This window comes from Bos grunniens, chromosome 13 (assembly GCF_055505025.1).
Source record: "Bos grunniens cultivar Pamir isolate PY7600 chromosome 13, Bosgru_T2T1.0, whole genome shotgun sequence".
Classification (NCBI taxonomy): Eukaryota; Metazoa; Chordata; class Mammalia; order Artiodactyla; family Bovidae; genus Bos; species Bos grunniens.
The window spans coordinates 53,698,260-53,712,724 of record NC_141177.1 but is presented as its reverse complement, the minus strand read 5'-3'; the positions used below and the strand labels follow the sequence as shown (position 1 = coordinate 53,712,724).

The window sequence follows — 14,465 nt, the reverse complement described above, 5'->3', positions numbered from 1 at the left end:
TACAGGAGATTGGGAGACTGGGTTCAATCCCTGGGTCGGGAAGATCCCCTGGAGGAGGGCATGGCAACCCACTCCAGTATTCTTCCCTGGGGAATCCCAAGGACACAAGAGCCTGGTGGGCTACAGTCCATGGGGTTGCAGAGTCGGATACGACTGATGCAACTTAGCACAAATAAAAATGGTTTTTCCAGTAGTTATGTATGTATGTGAGAGTTGAACCATAAAGAAGGCTGAGCACCAAAGAACTGATGCTTTTGAACTGTGGTGCTGGAGAAGACTCTTGAGAGTCCCTTGGACTGCAAGGAGATCAAACAAGTCTATTCTAAAGGAAATCAACTGAATATTCATTAGAAGGACTGATACTGAAGCTGAAGCTCCAATATTTGGGCCACCTGATGTGAGGAGCCTATTCACTAGAAAAGACCCTGATGCTAGGAAGAACGGAGGGCAAGAGGAGAAGAGGGTGACAGAGGATGAGATGGTTGGATGGCATCACTGAATCAATGGACATGAGTTTGAGCAAGCTCCAGAAGATAGTAAAGGACAGGGAAGCCTGGTGTTATGCAGTCCATGGAGTCACAAAGAGTTGGACATGACTTAAGGACTGAACAACAACAAAAAGTAAACAAAAAAAAAGAATCTGATGAAACATTAAAAGACAGGAAATATCATTCTCAGGCCGGTGGCTAAGATGGAAGAAACCAATCATCTCAGCAAAAAAAAGGTTTGACACAAGTCTGATTCCCAGTTCCAATGCCAGCCCCAAACAAAGGGCAAATTCCACAAACCTTCTCTACCAGATTTTCTGGAAGAGAGGTTAGAGGGGTGAGGTCACATTTACACCACTGCACATGAGATGGGCTAAAAACACAAGGGGATAAGAGATAGAAAAAGGCCACACTTGAATGCCTGGGAATTTTTTGTTTTCTTTTTTGGGTGGGAGGAGAAATTTTTTTTATTGTAAAAAACACCTAATATTAAATTACTCTCTTAACCAGGTTTTTTTTGGCGGGGGGAGGCATGCTACGTGGGATCTTAGTTTCCCAAACAGATCAAATCTATGTCCCCTGCATTGGGAGCATAGAGTCTTAACCCCACTGGACTGCCAGGCAAGTCCCCATTTAACCAGTTTTATGTGTCCAGTGCACCAATGTGAAGTATATTTGCACTGTTGTGCAACAGATCTCTAGAACTGTCCTGTTTTGCAAAACTGAAACTCTAGGGAGTTTCCTGGGGGTCTAGTGGTTAGGACTTGCATTTCCACTGCAGGGGGTGTGGGTTCAACCCCTGGTCAGGCAACTAAGATCTCACAAGCCACAAGGCCTAGCCAAAAAAATTAAAAACAAACAAAATCCCCTGAAACTCTATATACTCAAATGCTTATGAAACTTTTCAGAGTGACCCTATCCATTGGTCACTGAGGCCCAGGCAGGGTCTGGATTCTGACTCTGGGATGAATTTTCTCACCTTTGAAGAAGAGAGGGACATGGTGTGAAAGAGGGCAGAGCCTCTTCTTACCCCTCTGCACTTCAAGGCTGGGTTGGTAACAAACAAGGCCACAGCCAACAGTTTCACCGAAATGCCAATGTGTCCATGCACTTGTAGGGACTAGAGCCATTATGTCCAGCTGTGGACATGCTCGTGGCCATCACTACCTGACTACCCATTCCTCATATTTTAACAGTTGGCCCCAAAGTTACCATCACTCCTCTTTTTAAGTATCAGACATACCTTGGAATCCTGAGACTATCTGGACAACATCTTCATACACCATCAGGGTAGCGGATCGTTCTGGAAGCAGGCCCAGGCTTAGTGAAGAAAATACTGCAGAAACAAAGATGGATATGAGGAAATTCTGATTTCTAAATCAAAGTGCCCATGCCAATTTTTTAAGTACTCTGCATTCTTTGGATTCTCTGGGTTCAAATCAATCAACAACATTGATTTTTTAGTAATGTGACATAATAATAAATATATATCTTTTCTCTACCTCTGGTTCCTGGCTCAAATTCCTGAGTCACCAGAGTATCTTTCTGATCTGATGAGGAGACTCAGGGTGGCCTCCTGTATGCAGACTGGTCACCAAAAAGATCAAACCATGATAAGAATCTTGGAACTTTCAGGCTCACTTCCCATCATCCAGAGAGAATAGATGGGGTGGAAAGCTCAGTTCATGATTGATCACACCTGCCATAATTGATGAAGCTGCCATGAGAGTCCCAAAGGTATAGGCTTTGGGGAACTTCAAGCTGGTGAGTACATTTATGTGCTAGGAGGGTGGTGCACCTCAGCTCCACAGGGATAGAAGCTCCCATGGCGAGGACCCTTCTGGATCTCACCCTGTTGCACCTCTTCATGTGGCTGTTCATCTGCACCCATTATGATACTTGTTATAAACCAGCAAATGTAAGTCATTGTTTTTCTGAGTTCTGGGAGTCATTATAGTGAAAGAAAGGGAGGGATGCATGGGAACCTCTGATTTATAGCTGATTGGTCAGAAGTACAGATGACCACTTAGGGCTTGTGTCTGAATTAGAGGACAGTCTCATGGGACTGAGTCCTTAATCGGTAGCATTTGGGCTAATTTTGGACAGCTATTGTCAGACCCTGATGTTGGGAAAGATTGAAGGCAAGAGGACAAGGGTATGACAGAGGGTGAGATGGTTGGATGGCATCACCACTCAATGGACATGAGTTTAAGCAAGCTCCAGGAGATGGTGAAAGACAGGGAAGCCTGGCGTGCTATAGTCTAGGGGGTCTCAAAGAGTTGGACACAACTGAGTGACTGAACAACTGTCAGAATGGAACTGAATTGTAAGACATCCAGTTGGTATCCAGAGAGGAGGAGAACTGGTTGGTTTGAGAAGAAAACCCACTTACTAAGTGTCAGAATTATCATAAACAGAGAGAAAGGAAAGTTTGTCCTTTAAGTATTGTTAGCAAAAGTCTTTCAAAACTCCATGAGTCCTGCAGTCTCTCATATAACAACTGCTTAGCCTACAACAGTTAACTACATATTTTCTATTCTTTAGAAGTTCTTAGTAAAGTATCTGAACCTCTTCACATTAGGAATCTAATAAAGCTACAATGCACACAGTGTATGTATGTAAAATATTGGATATTAACATTAAAAAAGACTCACAAGTGTGCTTAGGTTAATGGGTACCTCATGATAAAATTTTTTTTCCTCTGTATTTTGGGAACTAATAAGATGACACTTTGCAGGTGGCACTAATGGTAAAGAATCCACCTGCCAATGCAGGAGATGTAACAGATGCCAGTTCAATCCCTGGGTGGGAAAGATCCCTTGGAGTAGGAATTGGCAACCCACTCCAGTATTCTTGCCTGGAAAATTCCATGGAGAGAGGAGCCTGGCGAGCTACAGTCCATGGGATCACAAAGAGTCGGACAAGACTGAAGCAGCTGAACACAAGATGACAGAACTTGTGCTACTTAAAATTCTTGTTTAATTTTAAGTAGACCTCGACTTCCAACCTAAAAATTCACAAAGCCTACATGTTTCTTGGGAATTCCCTGGCTGAACAGTAGTTAGGACTCAGTGCTTTCACTGCCAGGGTCTGGATTCTATCCCTGGTTGAGGAATTAAGATCCTGCATGCTTCAGGGTGTGGCCAGGGAGAAAAACCTACATGCTTCTGGGTAGAACATGAATTGAAGAAAAAACCCAAATCAATGTAGTATGGAATAACAATAATCACTAACATTACTGAACCCTCACTGACATGTCAGACTTTATTCTAGGTGGTTTAATTTGGATAATTTATTTAACTTTGAAAACAGCTCTCTGAAAGAGGTATTATTAACATGCCCCTTTGACAGGTAAGGAGACAGGTTTATAGATAAGGAATTAACTTGTCCAAGATCCCAAATCTGGTAAGTAACTGGAGCCAGGATTTGAACTCTGGAGTCTGACCTTCACCTCTACGCTTCACAGACTTAAGTTCAAAGCCTCTTAGACTCCATCCAGGCCTAAGTTCCTATGTCAGTTTCTGCCATACATTAACATGAATCAGCCATAGGTATCTGTGTATCCATCATTCACATTGAACAGATGTCATATTTGCTTCAGATTCAAGCCACTTAATCGTGTCTGATTCTTTGGGACCCCGTGGACTGTAGCGGGCTGCCATTTCCTTCTCCAGGGGATCTTCCTGACCCAGGGATCGAACTCACGTCTCCTGTATTGCAGGCAGATTCTTTACCTGCTGAGCCAATGGGGAAGATTGAATCAGCCATAGGTATACATATGTTACCTCCCTCTTGAACTTCCCTCCCACCTCCCATCCCATCCCACTTCTCTAGGTTGTCACAGAATACCAGTTTGAGCTCCCTGAGTCATATAGCAAATTTCCACTGGCTATCTATTTCACATATGGTAATGTACATGTTCCCATTGAGAGAGTAGTCTCTACATTTAAAGAGGAAGAAAGTAAGGCCTAGAGAGGTAAAGTAACTTTCAGGGAAAATATTAGGAGCCAGAAATATCAAATGCTAAGTAGAGCAATTATTGGGTTCATTCAGGTTTTTGGTAGGATGCTACAGAAAAACCCAAATTAATTTTTGGCCAATCCAATATTCAGCACAATTGGCTCTGGACAGTGCTAGAGGGGACCAATGAGGGGTTGGCCATGGACATGACCCCTCTTTCTACACAGTCCATTTATTTAGCTGCCATCATGTATAAGGCCCAGAGCTAGATGTGCAGAATAGATCACTGTTGGGGGCAGTCTGTGCCCTTAAGGGATCTACATTAGATGGAGGCTAAGACACACAACCAATAGCTACACGACAAGCAGAATGTGACAAAGTGCCCTGACAAAGATAAGGATGGACCTTGGTGCTGGGAAAACAATCCAGAGTTCCTCCAAACGTTAAACAAAGAGTCACCGTGTGACCCAGGAACACCACTCCCAGGCACATGCCCAGGAGAACTGAGAATATGTGTTCACACAAACACTTGTACATGAAAGTTCATAGCAACATCAGTCATAATAGCCACAAAGTGGAAACTAAAGGCTGAACATGCTTGGTGTTCCACAGGCAGCTTAAATCCAATCTATGCTATATTCGTCATTGACTATGACCCCAACACTCATTCTTTTCCTTCCCATCTCCTGCACCTCCACCCCCACCTCCACCCACTTTTGTAGGAGCCCCAAGCTTGGGGACAGGGATATAAACAGGGAAGGAGTAAGGGATTTCTTTCAGTCAACCTTAGGGAACCACAAGGTGGCCCATCACCCATCTGTTATTCTATCCACTCCATCACCAGTCAGAAACTTGAGATTCAACTCACATTCAGTCAACTTTCTTTCCCTTGTATCTCTCCCATCCATTCTCCAAGGCTTTCTGAATTCTGCCTGCTAAATATTCCTCAGGTTTATCTCCTTTTCTCTAAAATGTTCCTAAAGGATTTCCTCAATTGTACCTATTTCCAACCCACTTTCCATAGCTCTCAAAGCAGTGGTCCCAAATTACAGTCAACATTTTTATCCATAAATACCTGGGGGATGGGGGTTATTGTGGGGAGTTCAGTTCAGTTCAGTCACTCAGTTGTGTCCGACTCTTTGTGACCTCATGAATTGCAGCACGCCAGGCCTCACTGTCCATCACCAACTCCCGGAGTTCACTCAAACTCATGTCCATCGAGTCGGTGATGCCCTCCAGCCATCTCATCCTCTGTCATCCCTTTCTCCTCCTGCCCCCAATCCCTCCCAGCATCAGAGTCTTTTCCAATGAGTCAACTCTTCACATGAGGTGGCCAAAGTATTGGAGTTTCAGCTTTAGCATCAGTCCTTCCAATGAACACCCAGGACTGATCTCCTTTAGGATGGATTGGTTGGATCTCCTTGCAGTCCAAGGGACTCTCAAGAGTCTTCTCCAACACCACAGTTCAAAAGCATCAATTCTTCAGCACTCAGCTTTCTTCACAGTCCAACTCTCACATCCATACATGACCACTGGAAAAACCATAGCCTTGACTAGACGGGAGTAGGAACTGTTTATTAAAATCCAGATTCCTTGGTCAATCTGTACAGTCAAATGGGTGAGTCCTGGAATCTGTATATTTTTACAAGCATCTTCTGATGCTAATATCTATTCATCCTCAAGACTCAGCTGCCCTCTCAGCCTCCCCAGGAAACTCCTTCATTTGCTCATGTAGGCTGGTGGACCTGTCCTCCCCAGCATCCCCATCTGCACATAAATCTATCAGAGTATTGATCCCATCAGGAGGAACTGGCTTCTGTGGCTGACTTCATAACTAATGGATAAACCTCCCAGAAGCAAGTCCTGAGTCTCTAGACTTGTATTCTCAGTGGCCAGGGCAGTGTCTGACATATAGTAGGCATTTGACAGGTATAAACTGAACTAAAGAGAATTTTGTGGATGAGGGTAGGTGCTGGGGCTGGATGAGACAGGCATAGCCGCACTTAGCTTCCATGGGCCCCAGAGGCAGTGGGAACCATGGTGAGGCAGGTCCCGTGGTGCAGAGGTGAGCATGAATACTGGCCTTGCACCAGGCACTGTGTCAGGTGCTACGCATTTATTGAGCACCGACCATGTTTTAGACCCTGTAAGTGAGTGCACCTACTTTAAATACTTTTTACTCAGAACTGCTCTACAAGGTGGTATCAGCTCCATTTTGCAGAGACTGGCATCAAAGCTGGAGGGGCTCAAGCATAGATTTGGAGCCAGAACCCAGGTCATCTGGTTTCCAAAGTCCATCCTCCCCCCATTACCCTGGCAACAAATGTGCTGGCAGATAATGTGGTCCAGGCACTAGATGGAGTCTGAAGTAAAGGGACAGAGTGGGCACCATCTGTGCTCCCACCTACCCCATCCCCAGCTGAACTCACGTCAGGCTCCATCCTTGCCCCTGGTGGTAGGCCAACTGCTTTGCAGGGGTGAAAGGTCATGCAATATTGTGATTTATAATACGTAATATATATTTGGTCTGGGTCTCATTTCTGGCTCACAGCTCCTAAAACCCTTGGAATTTCCTAAGTGATATGGGCAATAAAGGAATCTTTTGTTATTCGTATCAAATGAATGGGGCTTTCAATGGGAGTTTCAGTTAATATAATGACTTTTAGGAAAGCTTCACGATAACCTAAGAAGGGGAACTGGTTGCCAGGGGAAACCGTGTGACTAGAGGCTGGAATCTCTCAGTCTCACCGTCCTCTCCCCCTGACCTCCAGGGAGGAGAGAGTGGCTGGAGGTTGAATCAATCACTAATGGCTAATGCTTTAATCAGTTATGCCCACATGATGAAGTTTCCATAAAACCCAAGAGGATGGGGTCGGGTGAGCCTCTTGGTTGGTGAGCACCAGAGGTGCTAGGAGGTGGTACAGCTGGCCAGGGATGGAGGCTCCACGCCTCTTCCCACAGACCTTGGCCTACACATGTCTTCATCTGGCTGGTCCTTTAATAACCTTTACAATAAACTGGTAAGCTAGCAAGTACCAGCTGGGGTTGCAGACTCGGCGACACATTGCTGGATGTGTGGAAACACCATGACACATTTGGTGATTAGACGCGCTAGAAGTGGAATGGAGTATTGAGAGTGGAGGAGCACCAGGAGGGCTTTTCCTGAGCAGGTAAGAAGGTGGCCAGAGAAAGACAGTCTGGCCATCAGGCCCACCTTTTGGCAGCCTTGCTCTCAGATGCTAAAGTGAGATGAGGAAGCCCCATTTCAGAGCACTGTCCCAATGCCACTGGCTGGTTATGACCCATCGTGTACAGAATGGAACAGTGGAGAAATGAGTAGAAAAGGCTTTGTTTCCATTGTACAAATAGCATTGTGGAGCCCAGCTAGCTTCACACCAGATTCCACCTTCCCTGCACATAAGAAGCACCAAAAACTAGGGCAGAGAATGCACATGTATTTTCCTAATTGTCTGACTTAACACTTACAAAGTCATTTCTGTGTCTGACTCCACCCCTAGCCTGATTATATGCCCTGTTTTAGAGAAAGGTAAAGACCACCTTACCAGGTAACCGGATGGGCTTCCAGGGGGCAGAGTTTGGCACGTAGGCATGCTTTGTGGCCGTGACAATCAGCTGACTGCCCAGCTTATACTGGAATTTGATGAAGGCGACGCCATCTGTCCCCGAGGTACCAGAGGCAATGGAGACCTGGTTGGTGAAAATCTCAATGAGCGCGTCAGGGACAGGCTGATGGGTGCTGGCATCACTGATGTGGACCTTCAGGGTGACCTCTGGAAGAAGGACAGAGCAACAGAGAACGGTTATTAACTGGGGAACTCCAACAGCGATTCTGTAGTAACAGCGAAGGGAGGTAGCAAGTATTCATGGGATATGCTTAGAAAATCTAGACTGGGGACTTTTCTGGTGGTCCAATGGTTAAGACTTCGTGCGTCCAATGGTTAAGACTTCCTGTATCCAATGAAGAGTGCACAAGTTTGATCCCTGGTCGGGGAACTAAGATCCCATATTCTATAAGGTGCAGCCAAAACAATGTTTTTAATTAGAAAAAAAAATTCTAGATCTGCATCTAAAATATAAATCATTTTAACCAGAAACATTCTCTTCTTAGCAATTCTTTTTTACTTTACATGATTCCTTATCTTCTTCAAAACCACTGCCTATAACAAACTCCTTTCCTCCTGGCTCCTCCTGGCGGCCCCCTGCCCCCAACAATAATAATTAAGAGAAATATCTCTATTCCTTTAAGACACTGTGCAACAAATACCACGCTTTCTGATCCTGCCCAGGGTTGCTGGTAAACACAGCCTAAGCAAAGCTCAGGCTGCTACACAAGGGCCCTGCAGGCACTAAGGTTTGCAGCAAAATTGTGATTTGCAGCAAAATTGTTCAACAGTCTGTGATGAACATGGATGTGTACAGCTCAGGGTCGCTGTGCTGGTAATCATGAAGACATGACTGAAAAGTAGTCCCTGCACACAGTACCACCAAGGGGGTGGGCAGACTATCTAAGCAATGTGTCCTGCCCAGACCATGGACCCGCCCCAGTTGTTACTCCATTTAAGGAACCTCCTCCCTTGGGAGGGAGGAAAAGCACCTATTACTTGGTTTTGTTGGATCCCTCGTGCTGCAGCCTTCCCAAAAAATCTTGACTGAATTTCTCTTCCTGATTCCTACTGATTAAAGTGTTCAAGGGCTCGGTTGGTATCACACAGTTAATGCATTTTTTGGCTAGATGACCATAAGGAATAGCTAAAGAACCCTAGACCCAGGAGTTACATGAGGTCTGCACCAAATAAATCTCTCAAAAACCTTGCAGAGAAAAAAGTGCTACAAAAACTGAACCTGGTTACTCCCTACTATAGGAGGAGAAAACTACTGCCAAAAGAGGGATAAAATCAACATCAAGAAAATCAGGCATATGGCATTACAAAGCATATCTAGTTGATTCCTGCCAATCTTATCAGTGTTATCTTAATGCAGATTCTCAGCACACATTTGCTTTCTTATGGAGCTGGTCTTACTTGTCCCCAGTTATAAATGAATTTATACTCTCATAGCAGAAACCCTCTACAACAGGACAAGTGGGAAGGTGCTTTGTGGTGTTGCACACGGACGATTTACATAATCTTGTAATGCAACATTCACTAGCAACCGGGATTACAAAGTTTCTGCTTTCTCTTCACTGCTGGCTGAGAAGGCAAAAGCAGCGGAAACTTGGAAAAAGTGAAATAATTTCTGAATAAACACAAGAAAGGAGTTCTCCAAAGGTATGGACACCAAGCAGGGAATAAAGAAGACGTGACGAGTTGAGAGAATGGGACTGACACACGTATACTACTATGCATCAAATAGATCACTAATGAGAACCTAGCAAAGAGGTTATTGCGCAGGGAACTACACTCAGTGCTCTGTGATAACTTAAATGAGAAAGAAATCCAAAAAAGAGGGGATATATGTATGCATATAGCTGATTCACTTTGCTGTAGAGTAGAAATTAACATCTTAAAGCAACTACATTCCAATAAAAATTAAGTAAAAAAAGAGAAGAGTTTTCTTATAATCAATGCCCTGGGTTCTACCACTTTAACATGGGAAACCTAGTATATATTATGCAATTATATACCTTGAAAAAGATTATTTAGCTACTTCTTTTGGTGTAACAGGATGTGAAAACACATCATTGTGGTTAGGTAATTATTACAGACTACTGGGGTGTCATATGTATTAAAATTTTGCAATTTGTTTTATTTATATGAATAAAGAACAGCAGGAACAGCCCACCCATTTGGTAGGTCTACATTTAGCTCATATTTTAAAAATTAGACTTTATTTTTAAAAGCAGTTTTAGGTTCACAGCAAAATTGAGTGAAAGTTACAGAAATGTCCCACTGGGGTATCATTTTTATAGAAACACTTACATTATCCATTCAACAGCAAACAAGATTATTCCCATTAAAAGACAACCAAGAGAGGCCGCCGCGATGCTCCCCTCCTTGCAGGAATCGCTGGATGGGGATGAAAAGGAGCTAGAGAGCAGCGAAGAGGGCGGCTCCGCCGAGGAGCGGAGACTCGACCCGCCGCCCAGCAGCCACTACTGTCTCTACAGCTACCGCGGAAGCAGATTGGCACAGCAGCGAGCGGACAGCGATGATGGAAGCCCAGGTGGCACAAATGCAGAAACTCCCTCTGGTGATGATTTCAGCCTCTCCTTAGTGGATACTAATCTACCATCTGAAGTGGAGCCAGAGCTACGCAGTTTCATCGCAAAGCGTCTTTCTAAGGGAGCAGTCTTTGAAGGGCTGGGTAATGTTGCAGCTGTAGAGCTGAGAATTCCAGGTTACCGAGTCGGTTGTTATTACTGCCTTTTCCAGCAAGAAAAACTGCTTCCCCAAACAGCATCAACGGACTCTGAGCAGAAGTCTTCAGAGTATGTGGTCTGTTTTTTAGGAGGGTCTGAAAAAGGACTTGAGCTTTTCAGGCTTGAATTGGACAAATACATTCAAGGGCTGAAAAATAACATGAACTGTGAGGAAAGTGGTGGGGAGAACCACATCCAGTCTTACCTGAGCAGCTGGTTTGCAGATGTTGTTTGCCCCATCCAAAGGGTGGTCCATCTCTTTCAGGAGAAGCTCACCTTTCTGCTACATGCTGCTCTGAGTTATACTCCTGTTGAGGTTAAAGGATCAGATGAAAAAACAAAGAGAGACATTCACAGGTTTCTGAGCGTGGCTAGTCTCCAAGGCCTTATTCACGAAGGCACCATGACATCCTTGTGCATGACCATGACGGAGGAGCAGCAGAAGTCTGTGATCATCGACTGCAGCAGCTCCCAGCCTCAGTTCCACAATGCAGGGAGCAACCGGTTTTGTGAGGATTGGATGCAGGCTTTTATGAATGGTGCTGAAGGAGGTAACCCTTTTCTTTTTCGACAAGTCCTGGAGAACTTTAAACTAAAGGCCATACAAGACACAAATAATTTGAAGAGATTTATCCGGCAGGCAGAAATGAATCATTATGCTTTGTTTAAATGTTACATGTTCCTAAAGAACTGTGGTAGTGGAGATATCCTTTTGAAGATTATTAAAGTGGAACACGAAGAAATGCCTGAAGCCAAAAATGTGGTAGCTGTCCTCGAGGAATTTATGAAAGAAGCTGCTGCCCAGAGTTTTTGATGATGTATTTGGAGATGATTGTATTGTGAAGTCCTGCAAGCCGTGGTGTTTAAAACTGTGGTAGTTTGGTAACTGTCATAGGATTGCTATTTCAGATTATTTGAAAACACATTATAGATTTTCTCATTTTGTATCTTCAAGATTAAACTCAATTAGATGTATAAATCTGAGGCACATCTTCACAGTCATAGATAGATGTATGTTAGAACTGTGAAATTTTTACATTGCTGGTCCCATAACTTCTAGCTTCAGGGAATTGTTGCTTAAAACCTTCAGAGGTGATTTTGTGGCTTCTCTGAGGAGTTTGCAGTATTTAGCAACTTTCCCTCCCAGAAAAATCATAATACTTCTTTCCCAAGGTACTGTTGTTGTTTAGTCGCTAACTCATGTCTGACTCTTTTGGTGACCCCATGGACTGCAACCCACCAGACTCCTCTGTCCATGGATATTGAAGTGGGTTGCCATTTCCTTCTCCAGGGGATCTTCTTGACCTAGGGATCAAACCCTCGTCTCCTGTGTTGGCAGGCAGATTCTTTACCACTGAGCCACAGGGAATCCCTCAATGTACTATAGCTTCTTTCAAAAAACTTATTCCTAGTTTTAGGACAGATTAACACCATGCCACCATTTCAAAGACAGATCTCTGCATCCTGTGGGTGCTTGATGGATTTTTTTTGTCTGATTGATAATGGCATGGATGATGAAGGCAGCTTTTATGTCAATATGCAAATAAATCATGAGTGTGTAAGGAATTAAATGAACTTTAAAAATAGGTGCACTAGCTTCAAGATAAGATATTATCTCTGATGGAAAGCTACTGCAGAAGTGGCCCCATCACTTTTCTTCATTCTTTTGTTCACAGGTATTTGCCAAGAGCCTATAATTTCTCTTTTTCTTTTATATGAAAATGCTGGAGTTTTTAAATGGAGTGTTAAAAAAGAAACAAAGTACATCAATTTTACAAGCAAACAAAATAAAGAACTCGCACAGAGATTCTTCACATTGATTTTAGTTTTCTGTACATGTGTTACAAGCCTTATATTGTTTTACTCTGAATCAACTGAAAGTGCCCTGCGTTAGAGCCACTGATAATTCCCATGGAAGCCAACTATAGCTACACACATATGACTGCAGTTTGTTCTGCATAGCTCTTTAATAAATCCATTTGATAATGATTTTTGTTTGGAAGATCAGAAGTCTTCTGTTCTCACTGCCCTCAGGATGCTCAGAGGAACAGAAGCCCGTAAAACTCCTCTCCTAAACTCATCTAAATTCACATTAAGTGCTGAGTTTTAACTTTCAAGATAACTGACAACGGCCTTCTGCTTTTTCTTCTACAGAAACCTAGAGACATGACTCACTGAGCCATTTCTTTTCTTTAATGGGAAATACAATTCAGGATCCTCATAAAGGCTTTCATATAGTTTTAAACTTTAATAACTTGGATTGTAGTCAGTGTAGAAAAAAATCCAAGTACCATCTTTTTTATAGCATTCACAATGACTATGGGAAATTTTATGGTACAACCCTTGAATCTGACTTTTTCTAAGGTAGGGTTGGCCACTTGGAAATCAGTTTTTTAAATAAATAACATTAGGACATCAACATTTTGAGTCTGGAAAATATGTTTTTCATTTTCAAATTCACATATCATTCAAGAGTCCATGTTGTAAATAGCATTTAAAAGCAAATATATTACCTGCTTCAAGTCATTTATGGATAGAGTCACGGCATAATTACATATTCTTTATATGTACTTTTATATATATTTTTGGTAATGTAGGCTCATGACATCACACAGTTATATACAATACAGTCTTATTTTAAAAGTGTGTGTCTATCACTGCTGTAGACAAGGAAAATAGTGATATGGAGCTGACTGTCTTGTGGGCCGTGAGAAGAAACTCAGAGTTTGTGACCAAAAACATGTATTATATTCAAATTTTAATAAGCTAATATATTAACTTTCAAAGTTTTAAAAAGCATTTGTTAAGTGTGGAATACATTGTGTATTATTTGTGTGCTATACACACAGGAAATGTATGTTTGTCATGGATCAAAAATGGTCTCAATTTACCTGTAATTATATTTATTATAATAACAATAAAACTTAGCTTCTCAGCAAAAAAAAAAAAAGACAACCAAGGGAGTGATCTTATCATGAGGTGGGGCAGTTCAGTTCAGTTGCTCAGTCTTGTCTGAATCTTTGCGACCCTATGGATTGCAGCACACCCAGCTTCCCTGTCCATCACTAATTCCTGGAGTTAGTGATGCTAACTTGCTTAAACTCATGTCCATCAAGTCAGTGATGCCATCCAACTATCTCACCCTCTGAGAAGAGGTGGGGCACTACATACTATTTATTTATCTCATTTTGCAGAGAAAAGGAAGACCCTATAAATGGCCCGAGACCTAAATATGCAGGAAGATCTACTCCTGGGCATTTATCCAGAGAAAATTCTAATTTGAAAATTCTAATTTGAAAATTCTAATTCTATTAATTCTAATACATGCACATCAGTGTTCATAGCAGCACTATTCACAAGCAGGACATGGAAGCAACCTGAATATCCATCAACAGATGGATAAAAAAGATGTGGTACATATATACAGTGGACTGTTACTTAGCCATAAGAAAGAATGAAAAAACGTCATCTACAGCAACCTGAATGAGAGATTATCATATTAAGTGAGGTAAGTCAGAAAAAGAAAAAAAACACCATACAATATCACTTGGAGAAGGAAATGGAGACCCACTCCAATATTCTTGCCTGGAGAATTCCATGGACAGAAGAGCCTGGTGAGCTACAGTCTGTGGGGTTGC

The 14,465-nt window shown here is 42.8% G+C and overlaps 1 protein-coding gene and 1 pseudogene across 5 annotated transcripts in view; one reads left to right on the top strand and one right to left on the bottom strand.

Annotated features, from left to right (window-relative positions):
- The window catches only part of FAM171A1 (family with sequence similarity 171 member A1), a 134,001-nt gene that overhangs the window by 47,483 nt on the left and 72,053 nt on the right, over nt 1-14,465 (bottom strand). For 2 of the 4 annotated variants that reach the window (XM_086334223.1, XM_086334224.1), the window contains exons 2-4: nt 11,033-11,135; nt 8,012-8,239; nt 1,732-1,824 (exon numbers count right to left, since the gene is read on the bottom strand). In XM_086334223.1, the coding sequence (XP_086190349.1) occupies nt 1,732-1,774 (43 nt within the window). In that variant the 5' untranslated portion in view covers nt 1,775-1,824; nt 8,012-8,239; nt 11,033-11,135. The remainder of the gene's footprint in view (nt 1-1,731; nt 1,825-8,011; nt 8,240-11,032; nt 11,136-14,465) is intronic. The other 2 variants (XM_086334221.1, XM_086334222.1) reach the window with 1 other exon arrangement.
- Nucleotides 9,760-12,647, top strand: LOC147361004 (protein Njmu-R1 pseudogene; annotated as a pseudogene). The gene has a single exon (XR_015139606.1). The product of XR_015139606.1 is annotated as a protein Njmu-R1 pseudogene (transcript).